The 27,534-nt window shown below is 43.6% G+C and overlaps 1 protein-coding gene across 1 annotated transcript in view; it reads left to right on the forward strand.

The window, feature by feature from the left end:
- Positions 1–27,534, forward strand: part of WRN (WRN RecQ like helicase) — a 2,579,924-nt gene that overhangs the window by 862,125 nt on the left and 1,690,265 nt on the right. Inside the window, 1 exon segment of the mRNA XM_044059154.1 lies at positions 12,679–12,785. Coding sequence (XP_043915089.1) covers positions 12,679–12,785 — 107 coding nt within the window.

Below are 27,534 nucleotides of genomic sequence, written 5' to 3' on the forward strand. Positions count from 1 at the left end.
TGGTACATAAGCAAGGGGGCTCTCACTCTTTCCCCCTTTGCAGACTTGCCATGACCTGATGGGATACAGCCCTAAAGTTGAATCTGGATCTTCAGGCACAGTTCATTCCAGGAAAACAAAATCTCTTAGCAGACAGCCTAAGCAGAAACATTTTGGATCCTCACGAATGGATGTTGGACCCCAACTTATTCAGCAAGATAACTGCAGTTTGGGGCTGTCCTCAGATAGATCTATTTGCATCTCATCTCAACCATCAGTTGCCTCTCTTTTGCACCAGGTCCTTCCACAAGACAGCTTGGAAAGTGGACGCCCTGTCATTCAGTTGGAGGAATCTTTCGGGATATGCCTTCCCCCCTCTTCCTCTTCTGCCTCGGGTATTGCTAAAGATAAAGCTGGACAAACCCAGACTAATCATTTTGATAGCTCCAAATTGGCCTCATCAGTTTTGGTACCCTACTCTACTGCATCTTGCCTTGGTACCTCCTTGGAGTCTTCCTCTGACCCATTCTCTACTGTCCCAGCATCAGGGTCAGGTATTCCACTCTCAAATCAAGAGACTCTGTCTGGCAGCTTGGCTCATCAAAGGCAATTGATCCCTTCTTCTCTTCCTAAACAAGTTCTGGATGTTCTTTTGGAAGCTAGGCGTCCTAGTACTAGGAAATCTTATGCTTCTAAATGGAAAAGTTTTTGTATTTGGATGCAGGATCGTGGCTCTGATCCTTTAATACCAGATATCTCTTCTATCTTACTTTATCTCTCAGACTTTTGATTAAAGGTCTTTCATTTTCTTCCTTTAAAATTCATGCTTCTGCTATTTCGGCACATTTCAATTGTGATCCTCCCATTTTTTTCCCACCAGTTGGTCAAACAATTTCTGAGGGGAGCTAAGAATTTAAAAACCCCTAGAACTCCTCCTGTCCCTCCTTGGGATCTCAATTATGTTTTGGAAAAGCTTACTTTGCCTCCTTTTGAGCCTGCTGCCTCTGCAGACATTAAGTTCTTATCTTAGAAGACAGCTATCCTGTTGGCCTTGACTTCTGCCAGAAGGGTGTCTGAGCTTCAAGCCCTCATGACCGTGGAACCATACCTCATCTTCCATCAGGACAGAGTTTCCTTGAGGACCAATCCTACATTTATGCCTAAGGTAGTCTCTAGAGTGGCTCTAAATCAGACTATTCACCTTCCTACCTTTTTCCCTAAACCCCAAAATAGGGGGGAAAGGATCTTACATTCATTAGACGTACACAGGCAGCTACGTTTTTACCTGGACAAAAACGCTGGTTCTTTTTAATGTAAATAAAGTTGCGTTCAGTACTTTTCCTGTTTTACCAAGGTTGCCGTGGTATTTGTGTTTTTTCATCAGTTTTATTTTTCGTTTTGGTTCACAAAAGTTTCAGAAAAACAGATCAATTGCTTATTTCTTTTGCTTCCCGTTCTCTTGGTAAAGCCATTTCTAAGCAAACTATTTCCAAATGGATTGCTCATGGTATAAGATATTGTTACTCTCTTCATGGGAAACAAATTCCAGGTACCGTCAGGACTCATTCTACAAGGGCAGCTGCCACTTCAGCAGCTTTTCTCAGAGGGGTTCCTACCAAGGACATTCTGGAGGCTGCCACTTGGAGCTCGGTGCATATTTTTTCCAAGCACTATAACCTCCCTTTTTACTCTAAGTCTAGGGCAGGCTTTGCCTCTGCTGTTTTACAGGGTCTTCTAGCTGCTCCTTCTTCATAACCTCCTCCCGTATTTTCAGCTTTGGGATTCTACCCTACAGTTATGACTGCAACAGTGAAACACGAAGAACATAGTACAGTTGTGTATACCTACCATAAATGTAGATGTTTGAGTGTCTTCACTGTTGCAGTCGGTGTTTCCCTCCCTCCAGACCCCTCTTGTTTCTATTTGCTTACTGTGTTTTCCTTTCCACTACCTTTCTGGTGTATTTGTGTTTCCTTTGGGACACCTTTTGGTTTTATTGGGGCTTCTGACATCAGGGGCAAGAAAGGCTGGAGAAGATGGCATCGGCTGTCAGCCTTATACCCATACGCTCTGACGTCAGGGTTCTAGTTGAAACAGCCGACGCCGGACCCAGACTTTGATATTCTGGCCGACCTCGGGCTGCCTGCCGGCAGGAGTACCCTACAGTTATGACTGCAACAGTGAAGACACTCTTAACATCTACATTTATGGTAGGTATACACAACTGTACTTTTCTGCTACTTAGACCATGGCAAGCCAGTGCCTAAGGGCATTAGGCCTCATTCCATCAGAGCTGCAGCCACCTCAGCAGCCTTTTTCAGGGAAGTTCCAACCACAGACATTTTAGAGGTGGCTACTTGGAGTTCAGTGCACACCTTTACAAAGCATTATCATCTGCCACTCTACTCTAAATCCAGGGCAGGCTTTGCCACTGCAGTTCTGCAGGGCCTCATAGCCGCACCTACTGCTGTTGTGTTCCAGCCTCCCAACCATAGCTTTGGGACTCTACCCAAATGTAATAACTGCAACAGTGAAACACGAAGAACATAGTACAGTTGTGTACACTTACCATAAATGTAGATGTTTGAGTGTATTCACTGTTGCAGTCCAGGTTACCCACCCGCCTTCCCCCTTTTTTCTTTTGGATCTTATCTTTCCTTCTCTGATTTATACTACCTATGTGGTGTATTTGCTTATATATGAAGGTAAAACTTATATTGGTGTATTTCTGAATATATATATAAAATTTGGCTACCCTTTTTGGGGGCACCTGACATCTGGGGCAAGAAAAACTGAAGACAGTGGCGTCAGCTGCTTCTTTTATACCCCTGACGACCTGACGTCAGGGGCAACAGCAGCCGACGCAGGACCCGAGACTTTGGAATTCAGGCCGGCTGAGGGCAACCTGCCAGTAGGATTACCCAAATGTAATGACTGCAATAGTGAATACACTCGAACATCTGCATTTATTGTAAGTGTACACAACTGTACTTTATTAGTGGCTGGAGCCAGTAGTCACTCTGTATTACCACCGAGCTCACTGTCCCGTTAAGTTGCATTTTCTATTCTCGTGCATATATGTTTTTATTATGTGTTACTGTATTAGGTATCCTGTGAATTATTTTGCTTACAGAATTACCTGTTATAATTGTAGACAGGGCAGAACCAGATTAGAGTAATTATTATAATGGTGCACCTGCTCCCCCCCCAACATACACACACATCCAGCAAGCAGTACTTCTGCCAGTGTTTGAAATTAGATTAGCTTACTGTATCTGGTTCAAAGTAAGTGCGGCAGTCCTGTGGTATTATTTTTTCCATTTTCTTTCCGTATCATAATCATATGAGTTATTACAGCTTGATGTACATGCCTGCAATAAGGCTGGTCATCTAATTTAAGGTTGTACAGCTTCAAATGAAGAAAACTGTTCTTGTGTTAAAATGTTGCAGTGTACTTGCTGTCAAGCCCCTCCTCACAAAGAAAATGTGCATAATGTATTAGTGTTGCTGGAGCTGGCCGGTCTTGTAATGTAAACTTTCCATTTTTCAATACACTGTTACATGTTTGGTCCACTTATTTCCTCCTGGGAAAAAAGAAGAAATAGTGAAGCCATTTTTTGGTTTAATGCTCACTCTTAATATTTTAATTAAAGCACCCACTTTGTCTTGCCATTGTATCATGCCAACCAATCCATAATTTAATGTTTAATGACGTAGTTGGTGAGATTTTTTTTTTTTAAACATACTTCCATGTAGCTGGGTAGTTGCACTCGTGCAAGGACAAATGATTGTCAATTATGAAATCTCTGGATAACCAGCATAGGCAACTTGTGACTCTAAGTAAGCTCCTGATATCAGTAATGAAAAAGAATTAAACATTGCATAACTGTGGATGTTCTTCGTGTTTCACTATTACAGTCATCACCTGTGGGGTTATCCCTGATGTGGTAGCCCTCGGTCAGCCCGAATACCAGAGTCAATGTTTTTGTGCGCCAGCTGCAGTTGCCTGTAGTCTGATGTCAGGTCATCAGTGCTATAAAGCAAGGCAGCCAACATCATTACATCAGTCTTTCTTGCCGTGGAGCCCGTAGCAGAAGCAGTTCGCATGACTGCCGGCGGTCGCTACCAGAAGTTGAATTTCAGCAGAAAACGTCTAAAGCTAAGTACCCCGTTGGGAACCTTTTTTCTTGCTCTCGCCTGTGGAAAACAGATCCCACACCGAGACTTTCATTCTTAATGCATCACTTGTTTAGGCCCAGACCACAACGTCCCTCGTTGCCAGTTCTGTGCCCTGTTTAATGTGAGAACCATTCGCCGTAGAGCTCTTTTTGTAGACTATTATTTTTGTGTTCAGTCTTCGAATTCTGATATGGCATCCATTAGCCAACAATCTGTCGACATTTTGAAAAAACATAGAGATAAAGATAGAGACAGGCCACACAAGGCTAAGCCTTCTGATGACGCTACTGCTAAGCAAATTGTCAATTCTCCAGAATTCATTGAGGTGCTTTTGCAGCCCTCGATGCCTGACTCGCTTTCTACACAGGCCTCTACCTAGACCCTTTCAGGGTCCCGTATGCTGCAAAAATCCACTTCATCTTCCGAGCATTTGGCTGTCTCTGCCTCTGTTGTGTCCGGAGCCGCTATGCAGGCACTGGTTTCCGAGGAGGCCTTTCACGCTACCAATTCTAGACAAAAAACAATGTCTTTGCATCCGACTACCGCTTCTCAGAAACCCACGGATTCTCTCAGGCCTAGAAGCCAGGCCACTTCTGGGAAATCTGCTTCTAGCCACTATCTTGCTACTGCTCCCCCACCCCAAGCTCAAATGCTTAAAATATGACACAGGATCTCATCTCCCTTATCCAAGGTACTCAGGCCCCCACTCCAAAAAGGAAAAGGCATCCTTCTCCAGAAATTGACATACCAAGAGTCTGAGGAATCTGTTTATTCTGCTTTTGAAGAGGAACAACATCCCTTAACTGTTTGAGGATTCAGATGCAGAGGAATCCATCCCTTCTGCCTCCCCTCCTCCAGAAGACCTCTCCTTCGGGGAAACCCTTCATTCCTTCAGGGAACATTTTCAATGGGAATCTCAAGACTTCCCACAGTCAAAGAAATGACTTGGAGAGTTTCTGGACCTGCCACAGCACAGACCCCTGGCCATCCCACCTATTTTGGAAATGGTGGATGATGTTTTCCATGAATCCAGCTTAGCCCCTGATGCACTGCCTCCTGCTCCAACTAAACCTGACAGGTACTACAGAGTACCATATTCTCACAAATACCTGTACAGGAATCCTACTGCAGACCCTAAGGTCATTACACAGGGACCCAAAGGCGCTAAGACTAGTTCTGCCAAGAATCCTCTTCCTTCTGACAAAGACTCCAGAGCTCTGGACAGATGAGGTAAGAAAGTATACACCTCTGCAACCTTAGCTATCGGAGCACTCAAGTTGTCAGTTCCATATGTTAAAATATCATCAACAAAAGAGGTCATTGTTCCCCTCTCCTCATGACTCATTAGACCCATTATAGAGTGCAGTGCCCCTTTTGGTATGTACCTCACAAGACCTCTACAACTGGAAAGGCCACAGAAATATACCTCACAAAGAGGATTACTGGCCTCAAACAGATGTGCCCTATGCAGACCGTCTCAAAAAACTCCAGCTTTACTCTGTCGCACCGTCTCAAAAAACTCCAGCTTTACTCTGTCACATATCGCCTACTCAGACGCAGTCTCTGCCTAACATACAAAGCTATGTCAAACCCTGAGCTGTTGGACATGCCCCACGTAAAGAAATCCCAATCCCTCTGAAATACATGCTCTAGGGATCTAAACCTTGTCACCACAATAAACAGAACATGCTGGAGGGATAGATTCCTGTCCCAGAGACCTCCTATACACTGGAGCAAGCTACCTATCTATATCAAACAAAGCTCCTCATTAGCACTCAAGAAAAATCTTGGTTGGATGGGAGATAGGGAATTCACCCCAATGATCACTTCTGTGGCTCTGCTTGACAGGGCACAGGAAAATAATTTTCTTGGGTGGCAAAAGCCATGGTATCATTTGGCTAGGGTTATATAGGCCCTAGGGCCAATAGCCTAGTACCTACCTATGAACACACTTTGGAACTGTTTAAACAGAAGATTGCTACCTGTCCTGACTGTGCCAACTCAAAAGAGCTGGCAGAATTACTACACTCTGCTTGTCAAGTGGCCAAACACTCATTACAATGTGGATATGATGCCTTAGAAGCCTCTAGCAGGGCAGCAGTGACACGATCTGTTACTAGAAGGCATGCATGGTTGAAGGAACAACCTCTCCCTGGTCATGTTAAGTCTAAACTTATTGATGCACCCCTAGATAAGGAATGCCTGTTGGAGAAAAAGCAGAAATGATACTTAAAAAGATGGAAGACAAAGCAAAATCAATGCAAACAGTAAAAGATTTCTTTCAAGTTCAACCTCCCAGATTCAGCAGGAACTTTCCCTGTAAGGACTGGGCCTTCCCTGTATCTAGCAGACAGGGCCAGTGTACACCCCGCAGGGACAGGCCATCCAGGCCCCAATCCCAGGGCCAGCAAAGAAGCAAAGAATGGACCACTTTGTTTCTAAGGCAGGGAGTTCTAAGCTAAGCTTCTATGACAAGCACTCACATTGACTCTCCCTCCCCCCTCTGCCCTTCTTTTCACTCATCAGCATCTAGGAGGAAGGCTTACTCTCTTAAAGGACAATTGGGTCTCTATACCAAGGACCAATGGGCCTTAAAAATCTTTTCTCAGGGATGCAGATGTTCCTTCAGGGAACTCCCTGTTCGAAGAGGGTACCCAGACCTCTTCCCAAACCACTCGGCAGAGGCATTGAAGCAGTTCCAAACTCTAATATCACAGGGGGTAGTAGAACCCTGTCCCTCCAGATAAAACAGGACAAGCTTTTTACTCCAGGCTATTCCTTGTTCCCAGAAAAGAGGGCACTTGGCACCCCATTCTGGATCTATTCAAACTGAACACCTCCTTGGTGGTCCCCAGATTCAAAATACTAACCTTGCAGCAGCTCCTGCCTATGTTCACATAAAATGCCTGGTTGTGACACTAGACCTAAAAGATGCCTACCTCCACATCCCCAGCAGGGAATCATGCAGAAAATTCCTGTACTTCAGAGCAAGCTATCAACACTTTCAGTTCTCTGCACTTCCCTTTGGCTTATCTACTGCTCCCAGAGTATTCAGCAAATGCTTGGCCCCGGCTTTAGCATTCTGCAGACAGAGAAATATACAGAATTTACCCTTACCTGGACGACTCCCTCATTCAGGCAGAGTGGAAAGAAAAGTTGCTCCAGGGCCTTCTCTTTGTCAAATCACTCCTAACTTCCCTAGGGTTCACCATCAACAAGAAAAAAAATCAAAGCAAAACCCCACCAGAAAAATTGTTTTCCTGGGAGCTGTGCTAGACACAGCTAGCCAAATTGCCTTTTTGTCCCCAGAAAAGCAGAGCTTCCTGCCTCTCTACTTCACCCAGCTGGCTTCCAGAAGTCACCTCACTGCGAGGAAGGTACTGCAAGCCCTGGGATACATGACATCTTGCATCCTTCTCATCCCTCTCACCAGACTTCACATGAGAAAACTTCATTGGTACTTAAAGAACCTTTGGTGTCAGCATTCTCAGTCCCTAGAGACTACTGTCCCTCTGATCCCTTCTGTAAAGGCTGAATTTCTCTAGTGGGCAGAGGCCTGTGCCATGAACAAGGGTCTTCCATTCATCCTCCGCCCTTCCGGTCAGACCATCACCACCGACGCCTCAGACATTGCTTGGGGCACTCGCCTAACAGGCAGGTGTACCCAAGTTCTTTGGAATGCCCAGCAACTTCACTTGCACATCAACCAGAAAGAAATGATGGTAGTGCAAAAGACTCTGACTTTTTTATTTTATTTTATTTTTATTTATTTTACATTTGTTAACCGGGCTAGTCCAACTGGATACATGTCCATTTTCAGTGGAGGCCCGAGGAGAAAAGCTCCACTATCTAATGCATAATAACAAAAATACATTCAAAGTACATAGGTAATTTAAAACACAACTAAAACAGGCATTTAAAATTACATAGGGAATTAAGACACAAGTAAAACAGGGATATAGGCTTTCCCTTCAGTAAGTTCAAAAAGGTGAATACAGAGACTATCAAATTTCTACAGTACAGGTCAAAGTACATAGGTAATTTGAGATTCAACTAAAACAGGCATTCATAATTACATAGGGAATTTAAGACGCAACTAAAACAGGCATTTGGGCTATCTTTTCAGTAAGTTCAAAAGGTGAAAACAGAGACTATCAAATTTCTTCAGTACAGGTATATAAAATGTGAGACAGAAATAATTAAGTAGTTTAAAAGCAAAATATAGAGTTACTAGAAAATTTTAGTTTGAAGTTGAGAGAGTCAATTTCTTAGGTAGAGATGAAAAATAAAATGGAGAAATAGAGTTGGGAGACAGTGCAAAGGATGCAGGAGAAGGTAGGAGGTACGTGATCAGCTAGGGTTCCTTCCAACCCCATCTCAGGCCAGGGGTCCTCCTTATAAAAACGGACAACACCACAGTAATGTGGTACATCAACAAGCAGGGGGAGCACCCAATCTTACCCCCTGTGCAGGTTAGCCATGAGTCTCTGGCTTACAGCCACCTCCATGGGGCTACACCTAATTGCCCAATACTTACCAGGGATCAAGAACACACTGGCGGACCACATACTGGACACCACATGAATGGCAGCTCCGCAGAGAAATCTTTTTGCAAATCACCCAGGAGTGGGGGATCCCAGAAGTGGTCCTCTCTGCCTTGCACCTCAATCACCAGCTGCACAAGTTCTGTACCAGGGGAGTATAACCTCCTAGCATGGAAGGTGGATGCCTTGACCTTCCCCTGGTGCTCCCGCTTTGTGTACGCATACCTTCCTCTGCCCCTTATTCCCAAGGTTCTGATCAAAATAAGAGAGGAGAGACCAAAGGACATCCTCATTGCTCCAGATTGGTCCAAACAGCATTGGTACCCCTTATTATGCAGTCTGACCTTACAGCCCCCAAGCTTGTTCACCTGATGTCAGACCACTTGACCCAGGAGAAGAGGGGAAGGTACTGCAACCAGACCTACAGACTCTCAAACTTTCAGCATGGCTTATACACTAAAAAACTAACAAGGCGTCCCTGTTAAGCAAACAGTTCCCATACTTCATCAGAGGCCAGAAGGCCCAGCACAAGAAAATCATATGCAGGAAAATGGAAAATATTCTGCTCCTGGAAACCATCAAAAGGGGGCAGTACTCCCAACCTTCCATCCTTCTCATCCTGGATTATCTAGCAGAGTTGCTCAATAGTGGCCTGTCTTTCTCCTCTATTAAAATCCATGCCTCGGCCATCTCTGCCCATTATGTTTCAGACCCACCCCTCTTCTCTCATTCTTTGATTAAGCAATTCCTCAGAGAGGCTTCTAATATCAGGCCTCCCAGAAGGCCTCCGACACCTCCCTGAGACCTGAATTACGTGTTAGAAAAAACTAACCATACCTCCTTTCGAACCTGCCACTTACAGAATTGAAATACCTCTCATGGAAGACTGCCTTCCTACTAGCTATTACCTCAGCCAGAAGGGTCTTGGAACTTCAGGCTCTCATGGATGTTGAGCCCTTCATCATTTTCCATCCAGAATCTCCCTGAGGACTACCCCCCTTTATGCCCAAGGTGGTATTTGATGCAACCCTTAACCAGGCCACAAACCTTCCCACCATCTTTCCCAACCCTCAAAACAAGGGGGAAAGAATTCTACACTTACTAAGTATGCACAGACAACTCGGATACTATCTGGACCATACTAAGCCATTCAGAAAAACATACCAGTTTCTTGTAAGCTTTGCCCCAGGGGCAGAGGGGAAGCCTATCTCCAAACAGACTATTTCCAAATGGATTTCACACTGTATCTATTTTTGCTACAGACTACATGGGAAACCCATCCCAAAGTCTATCCGTACCCATTCCACTAGGGCAACCACCACTTCCACTGCCTTCTTCAGAGGAGTACCTACCAGGGACATCTTGGAAGTGGCCACATGGATCTCTGTCCATACTTTTACAAAGCATTACCACCTACCTCTCTTTTCTGAGTCTAGGGCATGATTTGCCTCTGCAATTCTGCAGGGCCTCCTGACCCATTCCTAGGACTCATCCTATCCTTCCACCCCTTTCCTCAGCTTTGGGAATCCTTCCACAGGTGGTGACTGCAACAGTGAAACACGAAGAACATAGTACAGTTGTGTACACTTACATAGATGTAGATGTTCGAGTGTATTCGCTGTTGCAATCTTGGTTTCCCTCCATCCCCCTTTTAACGTCTTCTTGCCACCAGGACCACTTTTCTCTCTTCCTTTGTGCTTCTGATGGGTTAGGGCAAGAAAATTTGATGTAATGACATCAGCTGCCTTGCTTTATAGCACTAATGACCTGATGTCAGACTACAGGCGATGGCAGCCGGCGCACAAAAACATGGACTCTGGTATTCGGGCCGACTGAGGGCTACCACAGCAGGGATAACCCACAGGTGATGACTGCAACAGTGAATGCACTCAAACATCTACATTTATGGTAAGTGTACACAACTGTACTGTTAAGCTGTGGCTTTGCACCACATCCTGAGAACTCTAATGCACCACAGCACTTTTGTACCCCAGCAGCACGGAAGGCACCTTTGCTGCACCCTATGGCTTTGAATTATAAACTGAAAATTCTGGTGTACTACAGCCCTTTTGTGCACTGTACCCAAAGTACCTGGAAAATACGTTTGTTGTGTTAATTTGTTTAATAGGTATAATTAACATTACAGTAAATTAGTCTTTCCCAGTTTTGTGCCAAGATATGCGTATGGTTGCATCCTCCATATCTCCCTTCTACTACAAAATGAAAACATTTAAAAATATGAATTTGAGTGGTGACCTTTGGTGGTGGTCTTCACTGAAATTCATAAGAGAGACTATATTAACCTTACTTGCATTTTGTATCCAAATTCCTCCTTTGTTGCAGGCAAGCAAAAGTCTCCCATGTGAAGCACAGCAACAGGAAAAGCAGCGTATTCTAGTAGAAATGCCCAAAGACAAGTATTGAGTACAAAACTAAAAGTTTTTGGAACTTTTAGAAGAAAAAGGTACATGCAATATGGCTGTTGTAGTGGGGCTTTTATATTTTTTAAACTTAAGTTTGAAATTTTAACTGAAAATAACACAGCAACACACAATAACCCAGCCACGATGTGTTAAATCGGAGCAGAATGTGACTTCTGCATTTCATTTTATGACCTTGCGTATGATCTTTAGTTTGGGTACTGCTTCAGTTTAATTTGTTGGCTTGTTTCAGGATCTGAAAAAAATGAAGTATACAGTGATTCACAGAATTTGGTTGCTATTTAAAAAGTCTAAATTTATGGTACCTTAGTAAACCTTGCGCACTATCACAGATTCAGCTTGCCATAACACATACCTAGCTCCTTTTCTTTGAGTGGAGTAAATCACTTTCAAGTGTCCTTTTTGTCCTTGTCAATCACTTCTGCCCAGCTTGCATATGAAATCAGGTGGTTTGCTTTTAGCTTTGATGTTTTAAGTACTCTTGACATATAGCACTGCAAGAAATGACTGTACTTTATGGTTTACTTAATTATACACACAGTGGTAATATAATGTACACAGTTCTGATATACATAAATCGGGACCCATCAAGGTATGTTCCAATATTTTATTTTTTTTTATATTGTGAATTTTTTCCCAGTTCAATATAGATGTGATGTAAGTAGGAAAATAAATGTAGTTGCGCCGTGTGTATGGTACATATAAATTGCAGTTAAGATGTCTGTATGTCCACAGAGATTTTTTCTGATTATTTAAGTCCCCCCTCCCAATTTTTCATGTACGGGTTGTAACTTTAGTACACATTGTGATGCCTCTTAAAATTGTAGAAAATAACCTGGTTGCTTTCTGAAGTATCTTATCTATGGACATTCATATGGATGCATTTCAGTGAAAAATCTTTTTGCATAAGATAAGGACTGAGCAGCCTACAGTTGGCTTAGTTTTCTGCAAGCTAAAGGGAGGAGTTTTTCTGCTACCTGTCATAATGTTGCTTTGTCCATTTCATGGAAAACAATGCAGCTTTTATCTTTCTATCTGCATGCTTGCTTATTTTTTTAATTGGTTTGATAAACTGGGCTGTGGACCATTTGACATATCACCAGCCTTCAGTTAATGAGATGCGAGATTTTTGGGTGCTGGCAGCCCAGAAAATAACTTCCTAGAGCTCTAATTCACAGCAAGTTTAAATTTTAGAAAAATCTTTTAAATTGAAATAGCAAAGTAGTATTTTGCCTTACTCATTCAGTTGAAATCATAATCATTTTCTCACATTAAAGTTGTTTAAAGCACAAAGCATCATACATTAAGCAACATAACTAAACTACCTTGTAATAATAATGCTGTGTGTGGTTTGCCTTTTGTTTATTCTTCTTGAAATTCAGATACATCAGAAAAGTGAGAGAGGAGCATGCAGCAAAGTGTGTAATGATATGAAATGGATATATTTAATCCATGGTTATTAAATACATTTTACATTATATTTTGCCAAGACGTTATACATTTCTGTAGTCCATAACAGAACATTTTTGTTGCAGGCATAGTTCTGATTGCAGTAGATGAGGCTCATTGCATCTCTGAATGGGGTCATGACTTCAGAAGCTCTTACAGGACACTTGGTACACTAAAGTCTCGGATGCCTGAGGTATTTATATATTCATTGATTTCTTCATGCATAACATTTGATTGCTGTATTAAAATGTCTGGCACAATAGTTGGATCTCTAAATTGTGCAGCAGCTTCTGTTTAGCATTGGCTTTAGATCATCCCAGGGCTGAATAAGGGTAGCATTTTGTGGTTTGAAGTAGTGGTTTCATAACCTGGGTTTATTGAATATATTTTTACTGCTCCTATCCTCTGATACATTTGGTAATATGTAGCAGTCCTGTGGTAGTATCATTAATATTAGTATTGATTACTTAAATGTGTTAAATGCATGGATTCATCAATATTCAAAATAAATAATTAGTAAATGTAAGATCCAGGGCTTAGAAGTAGCCATTTTTCATTCCGTTTTTTAGAATGTTCTCATTGAATCATATTCGTGGAATGTACAGGGGAGCTGGGCCATGTGGCCTTTTTTGCCTTGCCATTACCCATTAGACCTTAGCTACTTTTTCAAGGAACAATAGGCCATTCATACTTGTAGTGAATTTATGAATTTACACCTACTTGTTTAATTCCTTCTTAAAGTAAGATACTGTGCCACATTACTTGAGGTGGAGAGGGACATTTGATGTTCTTCATGTTTCATTGTTACAGTCATTACATTTGGGTTATCTGCTTGCAGGTGGTCCTCAGCTGGCCTAAACATCAAACTCTTAGATTCCTGCATCGGATGCTGTCTCTTCCATATCATCAGGGGTGTAAAATATGCAGCTGACGCCATTACATCAGTCTTTCTTGCCACGTGGTGCCCGAAGCAGAAGCAGTTCGCAAGTGCCGGTCGGCAGACTCTTGAAATTTTCGTTTTAGAGTTTCAGAACAGAAGTGTTCAAAAAAGCTAAGTACCCCATTGGGGATTCTTTTTCTTGCTCTTAACCGATGTCAGTAAAAGTTAACAATTGTATTACCTGTGGAAAGCAAATACCTCATAAAGATTTTCATTCGTACTGCATTCCTTGCTTAGGCCCAGACCACGACGTCCCTCGCTGTCAGTTTTGTGCTTTATTCAACCCACGAACTATTCGTCGTCTGTCTATTTTTGCAGCCAATTATTTTGGTACTCAGTTTAACTATCCAGAAATTTCTTCGGTGAGCCATCCGACTACCGATTTTCCGAAAAATCGTAAAGATAAAGACAGAGACAGGCCGCATAGGTCCAAAACTGCCGATGATGCTTCCATTAAGCTAGTTGCCAGTTCGCCGGTACTCAGGCGCTTTTGCAGCCCCTGATACCCGCTACTTGAGATTTGCAGGCCTCTGCTGAGACCCATTCGCAGTCCGGCATGCCGTGAGATGCTTCTTCGACTATGGAACCTGCAGATGTCTCTACCTTGGATGGGTCCGGAGCCGCTGTGCAGGCACCGGCTTCTGAGGGTGTATTCAGGCCTACAGACTTGCATTTCAAACCGACGCCATCTTCTTCAAGGCCTAAAACTCGACCCACGCCTAGAAAACTGAAGTCTAAACCACATGGTCAGGCCCATATGCCTAAAAAACAAATAAGAATGGCTGAAGACCTTATTACTTTAATTAGGGGAAGCCAACCTTCCTCCTCTAAGAGACCTTGAACTGATTTTCTTCTGATCAGGATTCTGAAATTTCTGTTTCTTCTGATTACCAGGATTTGCCCTTATCTACCTATGAGGATTCTGATGCAAAGGATTCCATTCCCTTTGCTTCCCCTCCAGAAGATTTTTCTTTTGGTGAAACCTTGCATTCTCTTAGGGAGCATTTCACTGGGAAAGCCAGGATTACTCTGACTCCAAAAAGAGGCTTAGGGAATTCTTACTCCTCCCTCAGCACAGGCCTTTAGCTATCCCTCCTGTTCTGGACATTGTAGATGATGCCTTCTTGGAATCTAGCCTGACCCCTGACTCTTTACCTCCAGCTCCCAGAAAACCTGACCGGTATTACAGAGTACTTGACTCTCCCAAGTTCCTCTTCAAGAATCCTACTGCAGCTCCAGAGACCATTTCCCAAGGACCAAAAGGCATTAAGGCTACTACTGCCAAAAACCCTACTCCCTCTGATAGAGATTCCAGGGCCGTGGACAGATGGGGTAGGAAGGTATACACTTCTGCTACTTTGGCCATTAGGGCCTTAAACTGCCAGTTACATATGTTAAGTATCAACACCATATTATGGGACTACTTAAACAGAAAATGATGTTGATTCCTGACTGTGCTGAGCGTAAAGAATTACAAGATTTAATGCAGAGAAATATCCAAATATTACCCATACCTGGACGATTGTCTGATTCAGGCAGAAAGCCAGGACATGCTATTAAAACATTTGGCATTTGTAAAGAAACTTCTCACCTCACTGGGGTACACCATAAACGAAAAGAAATCTTATGTAGTACCCTGCCAACAAATTGTATTCCTGGGAGCAAGCTTGAACACAACTTCCCAGATGGCTTACCTCATACCAGAGAAACAAGTTTATTTGACAGCCTACTTCAAACTACTGGCCACAAAGACCCAGCTATCCGCAAGGAAAATCCTGCAAGACCTGCGGTTCATGGCCTCTTGCATTCCACTAATTCGATATGCAAAACTGCATATGAGGAAACTACAACGGTATCTGAAAAGCCTATGGTGTCAACATTCTCAGGACCTGAAATCAGTGATTCCTATCATTTCTTGTATAAAGACAGAGTTCCTTTTGTGGGCAGAGGCCTGCCACCTCAACAAGGGGCTCCCTTTCAACCTACCTCCTGCCTCCCAAACCCTGACTACAGACGCATCAGACTATGCATGGGAGGGCTCACTTGGCAGGGCGTTGCATTTAGGGCAAATGGAACCAGTGTCAGATGCACCTGCATATCAACCAAAAAGAATTGTTAGCTGTACAAAATTCCCTGACAGCCTTCAAAGACCACATCCTTCTAGGACAATTATTGGTAAAGACAGACAACACCACAGTTATGTGGTACATAAACAAGCAGGGGGGAACCCACTCATACCCTCTCTGCAGACTAGCCATGGCTCTGTGGAACACAGCCTTGAGCTACCAAGTGCACCTACAAGCTCAGTTCCTGCCGGGCAAGCTAATCTCACTGGCAGACAACCTAAGCAGAAATCTCATGGACCCACACGAATGGAAACTGGAGCCAAAAATATTCAACCTATTGAACAAATGGGGGATTTCAGAGCTAGACCTGTTTGCCTCCCCTCAGAACTACCAGTTGGATAAATTCTGCACAAGGAACTCCCCACAGTCATGCTTGGAAAGTGGATGCCCTGTCCTTTACCTGGGAAAGCCTCTCAGTTTATGCCTTTCTTCCTCTGCCTCTCCTCTCGAAGGTTCTGCTAAAGATCAAACAGGACAAACCAAGGACAATACTAATTGCGCCAGACTGGCTTCGCCAGCACTGGTACCCCCTCTTGCACAGTATGATACTGCTGGATCCATGGCATCTACCTCATACACCTTCACTGCTGTCCCAGCAGGCGGGCCATATCCTGCACCCTCAGCTTCAAACCCTGAACGTTGCAGCCTGGCTAATTCCTTGAGCTCTTCAATAGTATTCCTCAGTAAGCAGGTGCTAGATGTCATTCTGGATGCAAGGAGACCTAGTACTAGAAAATCCTGTGGTCAAAAGTGGAAAAGATACTGTTCCTGGAGCCAGACTCAGGGGGTGGGCACTACAATGCCCAGCTTACCTCATATTCTTCAATACTTAACAGAGATGCTCCACATGGCCTATCCTTCTTGTCAATTAAAATTCATGCCTCTACCATTTCAGCACATTATAATACTGGACCCACCCCTCTTCTCTCACCCCCTGTTAAAGCAATTCCTCAGAGGGGCTAAAAATTGAAGACCCCCCCCCCAGGCGAGCCCTTACTCCAGTTTGGGACTTTTAACTTTGTATTGGAAAAGCTCACTCTCCCTCCATTTGAACCAGCTGCCACTGCAGAGTTGAAATTCCTTTCTTGGAAAACAGCCTTCCTTCTAGCCATCACTTCAGCAAGAAGAGTGTCTGAATTACAGGCCCTCATGACAGTGGAGCCCTTCATTATCTTCCATGCAGACAGGGTTTCCCTCGGGACCAGTCCTTCCTTTATGCCCAAGGTGGTGTCTAGTGTGGCCCTAAATCAGTCCATTCATTTGCCTACCTTTTTCCCGAATCCACAAAACAAAGGAGAAGGAATACTGCACTCTTTGGACATGCACAGACAGCTTAGATTTTATCTGGATAGGAGTAAGCCTCTCAGAAAATCTGAACAGCTGCTAGTTGGCTTTGCTGCAGGGGCAGAGGGGAAAGGCCATTTCAAAGCAAACCATTTCTAAATGGATAGCCCATTGCATTCATTTCTGCTATAAGCACCATGGAAAACCTACCCCACAGGGGATTAGACCACATTCCACCAGGACTGAATCCCTCTACAGCCTTTCTCAGAGGAGTTCCTACCAGGGACATCCTAGAAGCTGCTACCTGGCGCTCTGTACATACCTTCACCAAGCATTACCACATGCCTATTTTTTCTCAACCCAGAGCTGGTTTTGCCACTGCAGTTTTGCAGGGCTTAATAGCTGGTCCTAATGCTCTCCAACTTCCTCCTCCCTTCCTTAGCTTTGGGAATCAACCCAAATATAATGACTGCAACAGTGAAACACGAAGAACATAGTACAGTTGTGTACACTTATAAATGTAGATGTTAGAGTGTATTCAGTGTTGCAGTCCTGGTTATCCTCCCTCCAGCCCCCTGACTTCTTTTGGCGCTCTACCTTTCCTCCTTGTTTGGTGTATTTGAACTTTCTGGTGTATTTGCTTTTTGTTGGAGGTGTAACCTAACATATAATTGCTTCCCATTATGGGGGCACCTGACATCTGGGGCAACAAAAACTGATGTAATGGCGTCGGCTGCATGTTTTATACCCCTGATGACCTGACGTCATAGAAGAAGAGACAGCATCCAACGCAGGAATCCAAGACTTTGATATTCAGGCCGGCCGAGGGCTACCTGCAGGCAGATAACCCAAATGTAATGACTGCAACAAGGATGCACTCAAACATCTACATTTATAAGTGTACACAACTGTACTTTCCAGGGAAGTGGTAGTTCTTAAAACAAATCACAGTGTAGTGAGGTCTGTCATTTTTCTGAAGCATGTTAAGATCTATGTTCTAGTGTTTGCTGAATTAGGTTCAGATATCTGGTTTAGTGTTTGCTGAACTGTTTGATTTGTGGAGAAGTTCTGTTCTATAGCTTCCAGATTCTTAGTGGCCAGAAGGCAAAGCACAGATTACCCCATGTAGTCTATTGGGCACTAAATACATGGATGAGGCCTACAGCCTCTCTTGGTAACTCAGGTCCTTTAGGTCTGTGATTTTTTTTTTTGTCAGAAACATTTGGAGTCTTATGATTTGCTTGATATTTTTAGTAATATACATCCCAAAGGGAACAAAGGAAATAACTTTTGTAATCAGCACTGCCAAGATAGAAGTATTTCCTGATCAGTGTTGGGAACATGTTGATCAAAGGCAAGGTAGTCATCTACCCCTCTTCCAAGATCTCTCACAACGTCTTAATTTTGGAATGGGGTGTTTTCTATCATATATGCTTGGTGAAGGGTTTGTTTGCCAAATGCAATATTATTGGATTTTTAGCATTACGTTTAGCCTGTTTTCAGAGCATCAGTTATTAACATGTATAACATAATAAATTCTGGATTTTACTGTTTATTCCGCGTCTCATTGAAGTTGCTGTTTGCTGCCTTTAATATCTACGTTTGTGGATTTTTGTATCTGTTGCTTCTACCATCTATATCCGTGGACCACTGTGCTTGATTCCTGTGGATGTTCGGATCATTACTGTGGATTATTTAGTTATTTGTATCCACAGGTTTCTCTACCTTCTCGTGTGGTACCTGCTAACTTTATTAACATGTATAAGTTCACTTTATAACTTGTGCATAACAGAAGGAGATTCAAGTTTAAAACTCAGTTTATAAGCATCTGCATATCTGGTTAATTAGAGCTCCCTATTTTTTTATTTGGAAATCAGATATATCCCAAATAGCAGAACTCCCAGCATGGATCCCTATGGTATACCCTTGGTTACTGTTATGATCATTGGAAGTACCTTATAGAATGCAGGACATCTGAAACATTTCAGGCAATGTGGACACCAGACAAGTAATCCAACTCAGTATGCCAGGACATTCCTTGGCATAAAACTTAATGACCAACATGCCATGGGAGATTTAAAAAAAAAAAACACTTGGAGAAACTGTCCACGCTGACACTTTAAAATAGGTCTGCAACTGCATTCTTTATCTTAGTTTTCCCACTGCCACCGCAGTAGACCCTGATTCCAGGCTGAGATCTGAAGTTTTTAGAAAACTGACTCTGTGTCCTTTTGAACTATTTGTTTCTGCACATGTGAAATGCATTGGAAGGCATACTTTTGGATTGTAGTGACAGCAGTGAGAGTCTGTACAGTTCAGGTTTTGATATACAAAAACCTTTCTTTGTTTCACAAGGACAGGATTATCTTGCCACTAATCCTTCTTTCACGTTTAGGGTAATGACAGAAAAACTCATTTTCAAATAAGTATTTTGTAAATGGCATTACAGTGACACCCCCAGCACCAGCCACACTCCCTGCAAATTAACACACAGCATAAAACAAATCAGTGGTACACAAAATGACATATTTAATAATTACTGAGCAACTCCATTTTGCAGATTACATAATCCTATTAACTTCTCTGCTGTCCACTCAAACTGATGCCTCCCTTGTACCCTTCTCTTCTAAGATAAGTCCGTCTTACATCAGTTCTTTTTCCATAGTTTCTTGTCCATGTCTTCTGTTCCCTTCAGTCTTTTTATTTAGACAACTCAGAAGACAGGTTTTCCGCAGAGCATGGCTAGTTCCCTGGGCATTTCCATTTTGCACGATGTATCTTTGGAGTGCATATCACTTTTGACTGGAAAGGGCACATGAAATAACCAAAGATGATTAGGTATGTGACAGCTTTATATCAGGATATCAGGTACATGAGGACATCCTGGGTAAAGATGATGCAAGTCTGGCCAAGGGGGAAAGGGTAGTCATATCTGACTTTAATTTAAACCCCCCCCCCCACACACACACACTGCTTTCTCTCTCTCTCTCTCTTTGTCTTCACCTCATTATTTGATACTGGCTCAGTGACCATCTCTGCATCTCATTTCCTTCCATTCTGTTCTTCCTCTCCCAACCTTTTTTTTTGGTGATGCTGTAAAATTGTAAATACTCCTATGGCACAAATTTTTTAAATTAATTTAGAACTGTCTTTGTATGTTACATAATATACATAATGTTCATTCAGTTGTATATTTTATTTACGTGTACCTCTTTTGACCAAATATTTTATACTTTACTTGGTATTCAGCACTGATGTACTTTCTGTACTTGTCCAGGCTGAACTTGAAAACAGTCCATATGGATCAACATTCTAATCAAATTAACAAAGAATAAATAAATAAAATGAATGTATTTTCTCCACCAGCAGAACAACGTCACCATGCATCATTAATATGACCAGCATTGTGACATGCTTTCTGGAAGTACTGTTACATGCGTGCTGCAGGTTCAGGAAAAAATACATCAGTGTTGCATTAAATATATTTTTGTATCCTTTTCTCCACTTTGCTTAGCGCATTCCCAGTGGTACCTGACCCATTTTATTCTCTGGTTGTGAAGGTCCTAAACTCTGCCAGAGCAGGAGCCTGTATGGGGGCTGTCATCCAGACAGATTTCAGGGATGTTTGTGCTCTCAGCTGTATCCCTGCAGTGAGAGGAGGTGCCTACAGAGGGCTGACAGTGGCAAGGCAATAACCGAGGCACAGACACAACCACTGCCACTGCAACAGGACAATCACAGTGACTTGGCTCTGACACCGCCTACCAGGGAGCAAATAGCAGCACCTTTAGGCGGAAAGTTAGCCTATTTTGAAAAATTGGCACTATATCACAAAAGACAAGTGGATTTTGCAAACCATAGACCAAGGCTACGGTTCCACTTCCACACCTTACCAGTAAAGAGGAATGCCAAACCTACCTCCAAATCAAAAAACAGAAGCTCTACAGCAGATAGCGAAATTAACAAGGATGAGAGCTGTGGAAAGAGTGCCAATAACAGAACAGGGCAAAGGATTCTACTCCAGACTCTTCCTAGTACCAAGAAAAGAAAAGTTGGAGACCTATTCTCGACCTGTCCATCTTAAACACATACATCATTGTCCCAAAATTCAAAATGCTGACCCTACAGCAACTTCTTCCCATGCTGGGCAAGGAGTGTTGGCTGGTAACTCTAGATCTCAAGGAGGCATACCTGCACGTCCCCATTCGACCAAATTGCAGAAGATACCTCAGATTTCTTGCAGGATCAGAGCATTATCAATTCTCAGCATTGCCCTTTGGCTTATCTACTGTAGAGTATTCACAAAATGCCTGGCATCAGTAATCGCTCACTGCAGACTACAGGAATCAAATTTATCCATACCTGCACGACTGCCTGTTACAAGCGGACAACAAAAGCAAGCTGACAACAGATTTACAAAGGGTCATTTACTTGCTACAAGCCCTGGGATACACAGTCAATTTACAAAGTCAAGGCTGATTCCATCCCAAACAAGAACATTCTTGGCGGACTTGGACACAGTAAAACAAATGGCATTCCTAACTGCAGAAAACAAAAAGAACTCCTCTTTACTTCTTGGCATTAACAAAGCAGAACAAACTAACAGCAAGAAAAGTTCTGCAGGCCTTGGGCTTCATGGCATCATGCATAATCTTGGTCCCACATGCCAGACTGCATATGAAAGCTACAGTGGTACCTAAAGAATTTATGGTCTCAGCACAGGCACAGCTTAGAAACAGAAATCCCACTAATCCCATGCCTAAAACAGGAGTTCCTATGGTGGGCTCAAGCATGCCAGTCAAACCCAGGCTTACCCTTCCACAACTTTCGAGCAAGCCAAACCATCACAACGGACGCCTCAGACCTAGGATGGGGGGCGCACATGCTGGACAAATGCATACAAGGATTGTGGACTCAAGACCAGCTGCACCTGCACATAAACCAAAAAGAAATGCTGGCAGTAAAACTGGCAATCCAAAAATTCAGACCATTCCTCAAAGAAGGCCATTTGATGATAAGGACAGACAACACCACAGTCATGTGGTACAGCAATAAACAGGGAGGCACTCATTTATACCCCCTATGCAGAATGACTTTGGATCTTTGGAATCTGGCTCTCAGCTACAACATCCAGTTACAGGCAATATTTGTGCCGGGAAAAGAGAACACACTAGCAGACATGTTAAGCAGAACCACCTCGGATGCTACACCCGGACATCTTCAAGGCCATCACAAAGAAATGGGGAATGCCACAAATAGATCTATTCGCATCCCCACTCAATCACCAGCTCAAAAAATTCTGCACAAGGACATTCCACCCACTTGCATGGAAGGTGGACTCTCTATCCTTCAGCTGGAAAGGCCTGACAGCATATGCATTTCCACCTCTTCCCTTGAGGCACAAGGTACTACTGAAAATCAAAGAGGAACGTCCAAGGATAATCCTAATAGCTCCGAATTGGCCAAGACAACACTGGTACCCATTGCTGAGGAGCATGTCTCGGGAGAGAATGTGGTCAATATCCCTGATGCCTTTGATGTTAACTCAGAACAACTACAACATCATGCATCCAAACCTAAAAACCTTGCAACTGACTGCCTGGAACATCACATAGCAGCAACTAACCCAGACCTTTCCCAAAGGGTTAAAGACATTATCCTTGAAGCCATAGACCTTCAGCAAGAAGGAACTATGCAGGAAAATGGAAAAGGTTTGTCATTTGGAGTACTGAAAGAGGAAAAGATGTGTCGAACATAGATATTGCAAACATTCTGGAGTACTTGGCAGAGCTTCTACATACAGGCCTGTCCTATTCCTCCATCAAGATACATGCATCAGCTATTTCAGCAGAATACAGCTTGATCCTCCTGTCTTTTTGATCCTCTACTCAGGCAGTTCCTCAGAGGGATCAAGAATGTAAAACCTCCTAGGAAACCACCATTACCAGCATGGGACTTGAACTTTGTGCTAGAAAAGTTGACACTCCCTCCGTTTGAACCAGCAGCAACAGCAGATCTGCAACATCTGTCATGGAAAACTGCTTTCCTACTGGCAATTACCTCAGCAAGGAGGGTTTCGGAACTACAGGCCTTAATGGCAGTGCAACCCTTCCTAATCTTCCATCAAGATAGGGTGTCCATGAGAACTAATCCTACATTTATGCCTAAGGTGGTATCCAGAGTGTCTTTAAACCAGGCAATCCACCTACCTACCTTCTTTCCCAATCCACAGAACAGGGGGGAAAGACTGCTGCATACCTTGGATGTACATAGGCAGTTACGCTACTACCTGGACAGAACCAAAAGTAACAGAAAAACTGACCAGCTTTTAGTAGCCTATGCAACAGGAAGGGAAGGAAAAGCAATTTCCAAACAGACAATCTCCAAATGGATAGGAAATTGCATAAGATTCTGTTACTCCTACCATGGAAAACCAATTCCACAGAACATAAGACCTCATTCTACAAGGGCTACAGCCACTACCACAGCTTTCTTACGAGAAGTGGCAACCAAGGACATTATTGAGGCGGCTACTTGGACCTCCGTGCATACATTTGCCAAGCATTATAATTTACCTCTATACTCTAGATCCCGAGCAGGGTTTGCCACTGCTGTACTGCAAGGGATCCTAACTACACCATAATTTTTCTTCCTCCACCCCTAGTTTGGCTATGGTATTCTACCCATTTGTTATGACTGCAGATGCATCCATGAAGGACATAGTACAGTTTTGTACCTACCATAAATGTAGATGTCCGAACTGGATAGCATCTGCAGTCAGGATTACCCACCCTCCTTCCCCTCTGTGGTACTCCTAGGGTATTTACCCTCCTAATACCTAGCTGGGGGGGAGTCTCTTATGGTGTATTTGTTTGTGTATATGTACATACATGCTTATTTTTTGTGTTTGACTCCTACCTTGTTTGGAAACATTGGCATTTATCCAAAATTTAGCCTTCCAAGAGGGCAACTGGCATCTGGGGCAAGAAACACTGAGGAAAATGGCGTCGGCTGATGCCTTTATACCCGAAGACCAGCAGAGATGACGTCGGGTGAAGTGCGACATCAGCCGAAGCCGGACCCAGACTTTGGAATCCGGCCGACCGAAGGGCTGCCTGACGACAGGACAACCCATTTGTTATGACTGCAGATGCTATCCAGTTCGGACATCTACATTTATGGTAGGTACAAAACTGTACTTTTTCCCACTGCCACCGCAGTAGACCCTGATTCCAGGCTGAGATCTGAAGTTTTTAGAAAACTGACTCTGTGTCCTTTTGAACTATTTGTTTCTGCACATGTGAAATGCATTGGAAGGCATACTTTTGGATTGTAGTGACAGCGGTGAGAGTATGTACAGTTCAGGTTTTGATATACAAAAACCTTTCTTTGTTTCACAAGGACAGGATTATCTTGCCACTAATCCTTCTTTCACGTTTAGGGTAATGACAGAAAAACTCATTTTCAAATAAGTATTTTGTAAATGGCATTACAATGACACCCCCAGCACCAGCCACACTCCCTGCAAATTAACACACAGCATAAAACAAATCAGTGGTACACAAAATGACATATTTAATAATTACTGAGCAACTCCATTTTGCAGATTACATAATCCTATTAACTTCTCTGCTGTCCACTCAAACTGATGCCTCCCTTGTACCCTTCTCTTCTAACATAAGTCCGTCTTACATCAGTTCTTTTTCCATAGTTTCTTGTCCATGTCTTCTGTTCCTTTCAGTCTTTTTATTTAGACAACTCAGAAGACAGGTTTTCCGCAGAGCATGGCTAGTTCCCTGGGCATTTCCATTTTGCACGATGTATCTTTGGAGTGCATATCACTTCTGACTGGAAAGGGCACATGAAATAACCAAAGATGATTAGGTATGTGACAGCTTTATATCAGGATATCAGGTACATGAGGACATCCTGGGTAAAGATGATGCAAGTCTGGCCAAGGGGGAAAGGGTAGTCATATCTGACTTTAATTTAAACCCCCCCCCCCCCCCCACACTGCTTTCTCTCTCTCTCTCTCTCTCTTTGTCTTCACCTCATTATTTGATACTGGCTCAGTGACCATCTCTGCATCTCATTTCCTTCCATTCTGTTCTTCCTCTCCCAACCTTTTTTTTTTGGTGATGCTGTAAAATTGTAAATACTCCTATGACACAAATTTTTTTAAATTAATTTAGAACTGTCTTTGTATGATACATAATGTTCATTCAGTTGTATATTTTATTTACGTGTACCTCTTTTGACCAAATATTTTATACTTTACTTGGTATTCAGCACTGATGTACTTTCTGTACTTGTCCAGGCTGACCTTGAAAACAGTCCATATGGATCAACTTTCTAATCAAATTAACAAAGAATAAATAAATAAAATGAATGTATTTTCTCCACCAGCAGAACAACGTCACCATGCATCATTACTATGACCAGCATTGTGACATGCTTTCTGGAAGTACTGTTACATGCGTGCTGCAGGTTCAGGAAAAAATACATCAGTGTTGCATTAAATATATTTTTTGTATCCTTTTTCTCCACTTTGCTTGCCAGCGCATTCCCAGTGGTACCTGACCCATTTTATTCTCTGGTTGTGAAGGTCCTAAACTCTGCCAGAGCAGGAGCCTGTATGGGGGGGGGGGGGACTGTCATCCAGACAGATTTCAGGGATGTTTGTGCTCTCAGCTGTATCCCTGCAGTGATTGCAGTTTGTTATAAGACCCTAACCCATCACTGCAGGGAAAGTGTATGTTCTCCCAATGCTATTATCACAGGCTGGGGCAGCCATAATACATGATGTAATGTGATCCTATCTCGCCTACATTCTGTACTGATGGGTTCGGAGCCGATCCTCGGCTCCGACTCTGCACGCTATACTATAGAACAAAGTCTCTTATTGGCTGAGCTATCCCACATCCCAGGATGCACCACCACTGCTTCCCCAGATCTCGTTTGCCGCTTCTACAGCAAAGACGTGGTCTCGGACTTGGCTGAGCTAAGTGCTTATTTCTTTAAAAAATTCTGTCAGGAATTTTTGGCTAATCTACCCAAAAGCTGTTTTAACAGCTATCGTTGTTGTGTGACTGTGTTTGACTTATTTTTTGTGGTGAAATTGTCATCAGTTTGAGGGAAAGGATCCCGTTTAAGTTAGTGGGGCCTTGCCCTCGCGCGTGGTTGTAACTTAGTGTGAGTCTTTTTGTGGTATTGTAATCTAGTTTTGTTCAAGTAATCCCGTTTCTGTTAGAGGGGTCTTGTCCTCAGTGACGCTTTTATTTAAGCGAAATTTTCTTCAAGACTTTTTCTGTGTTAGTGATTGGGTCATCATGTCGAAAGAGCACAGACCATCTGGTTTCAAGAAATGCTCTAAATGCAGTTACAAAATGTCCATTACGGACGATCACTCTTTGTGCGTTTATTGTTTAGGCCCTAAACATCTTTAGGAGTCATGCAGCGTTTGTCATGCTTTTTCCTCCCGTGTCCTCCAAGAGAGGAAAAACAAATTGATTTTAAAAGGGCTTATCACCCCTTCCTTTGAAGAGGCTTTATCTTCTTCCTCTTCACCTTCTAAGAAGAAGAAATCGTCGGCTCCGACCAGCCCGTCAGAACCGGCCTCAAAGAAATCTCGGCAGGTTTCTCCATCGGCTCCACGGACTTCGGAGCCGAGGGTGGGAACGGTCTGCCTCGATGCCTCCAGCCTTGACTCCTCTGGCTTCGGAGCCGGGCTGGAAGCAGGCGGGTCACCTTCATCGGCTCCACTGGCTTCGGAGCCTATGAGAGTTGCCCACTCAGACTCTTCCCCTTCGGCGCCGAAGTCCACTTCGGCTCCGAGGGAAATTGCAATAGTTGTGGAGTCTCCCTCGGAACCGATATTTATCGAGACTATTCGGAGCCGGTCCCCTAGTCCTTCGGAACCGGTGGAGAAGTCGACTCGAACTCGTTCGATCTCTTCTCGGTCTTCGAGAATGTCGGATTCGGACATAGACAGGGTACTTCAAAGGCTGTTTCAGTCTCCAGTCTTCCAAAAGTTGGTTTCGGCTCCAGCCCAGTCGGCTCCGGAGCCGGTTGCCCACCCTGTTGTCTTGGTTCCTCCTCCAACAGCCTCGGCACAGTTGGAGTCAGTGCTGGTGGAGCCGGTGGAGGTTTTCGGGTCGGCTCCGACCCTTACTCCAACCCCGCCCTTTGGGTCGGAGTTCGGTACACGGACCTCCTCTGTCGGCCCCGAGGGTGACGTTTCGGGACCGATGTTTTCGGTTCCAAGCCTCCCTGTCAGTGCGTCAGCTGCGGGAGTGCCGTCTACTGTTATGGCCTTGGGGTTCGGACCTTCCCAGGACTCTGGGGGTCCCGCCTTTAGGGCCATGAAGAGTGCTTTGGCCAAATCTTCTTTGGCCACCTCCACCGGTACCTTCCCTTGGCACGGAGACTGGTTCCTTTGTAGTCCCCCTGTCTCAAGACAGCGGAGCCCTGGGGCCTGAGGTCACTCCCATCGGGGGTTCCCTCCTTCCTGAAGGTCCCTCCGAAGTGTCTTCGCAGGAACCTCCAAGGAAGAGACAGTGCAAGAGGAAGCACGTAGACTCCCCTGACGAGTC

The sequence above is a fragment of the Protopterus annectens genome, chromosome 17.part0 (assembly GCF_019279795.1).
Source record: "Protopterus annectens isolate FY-2018-M chromosome 17.part0, PAN1.0, whole genome shotgun sequence".
Taxonomy (NCBI): Eukaryota; Metazoa; Chordata; order Ceratodontiformes; family Protopteridae; genus Protopterus; species Protopterus annectens.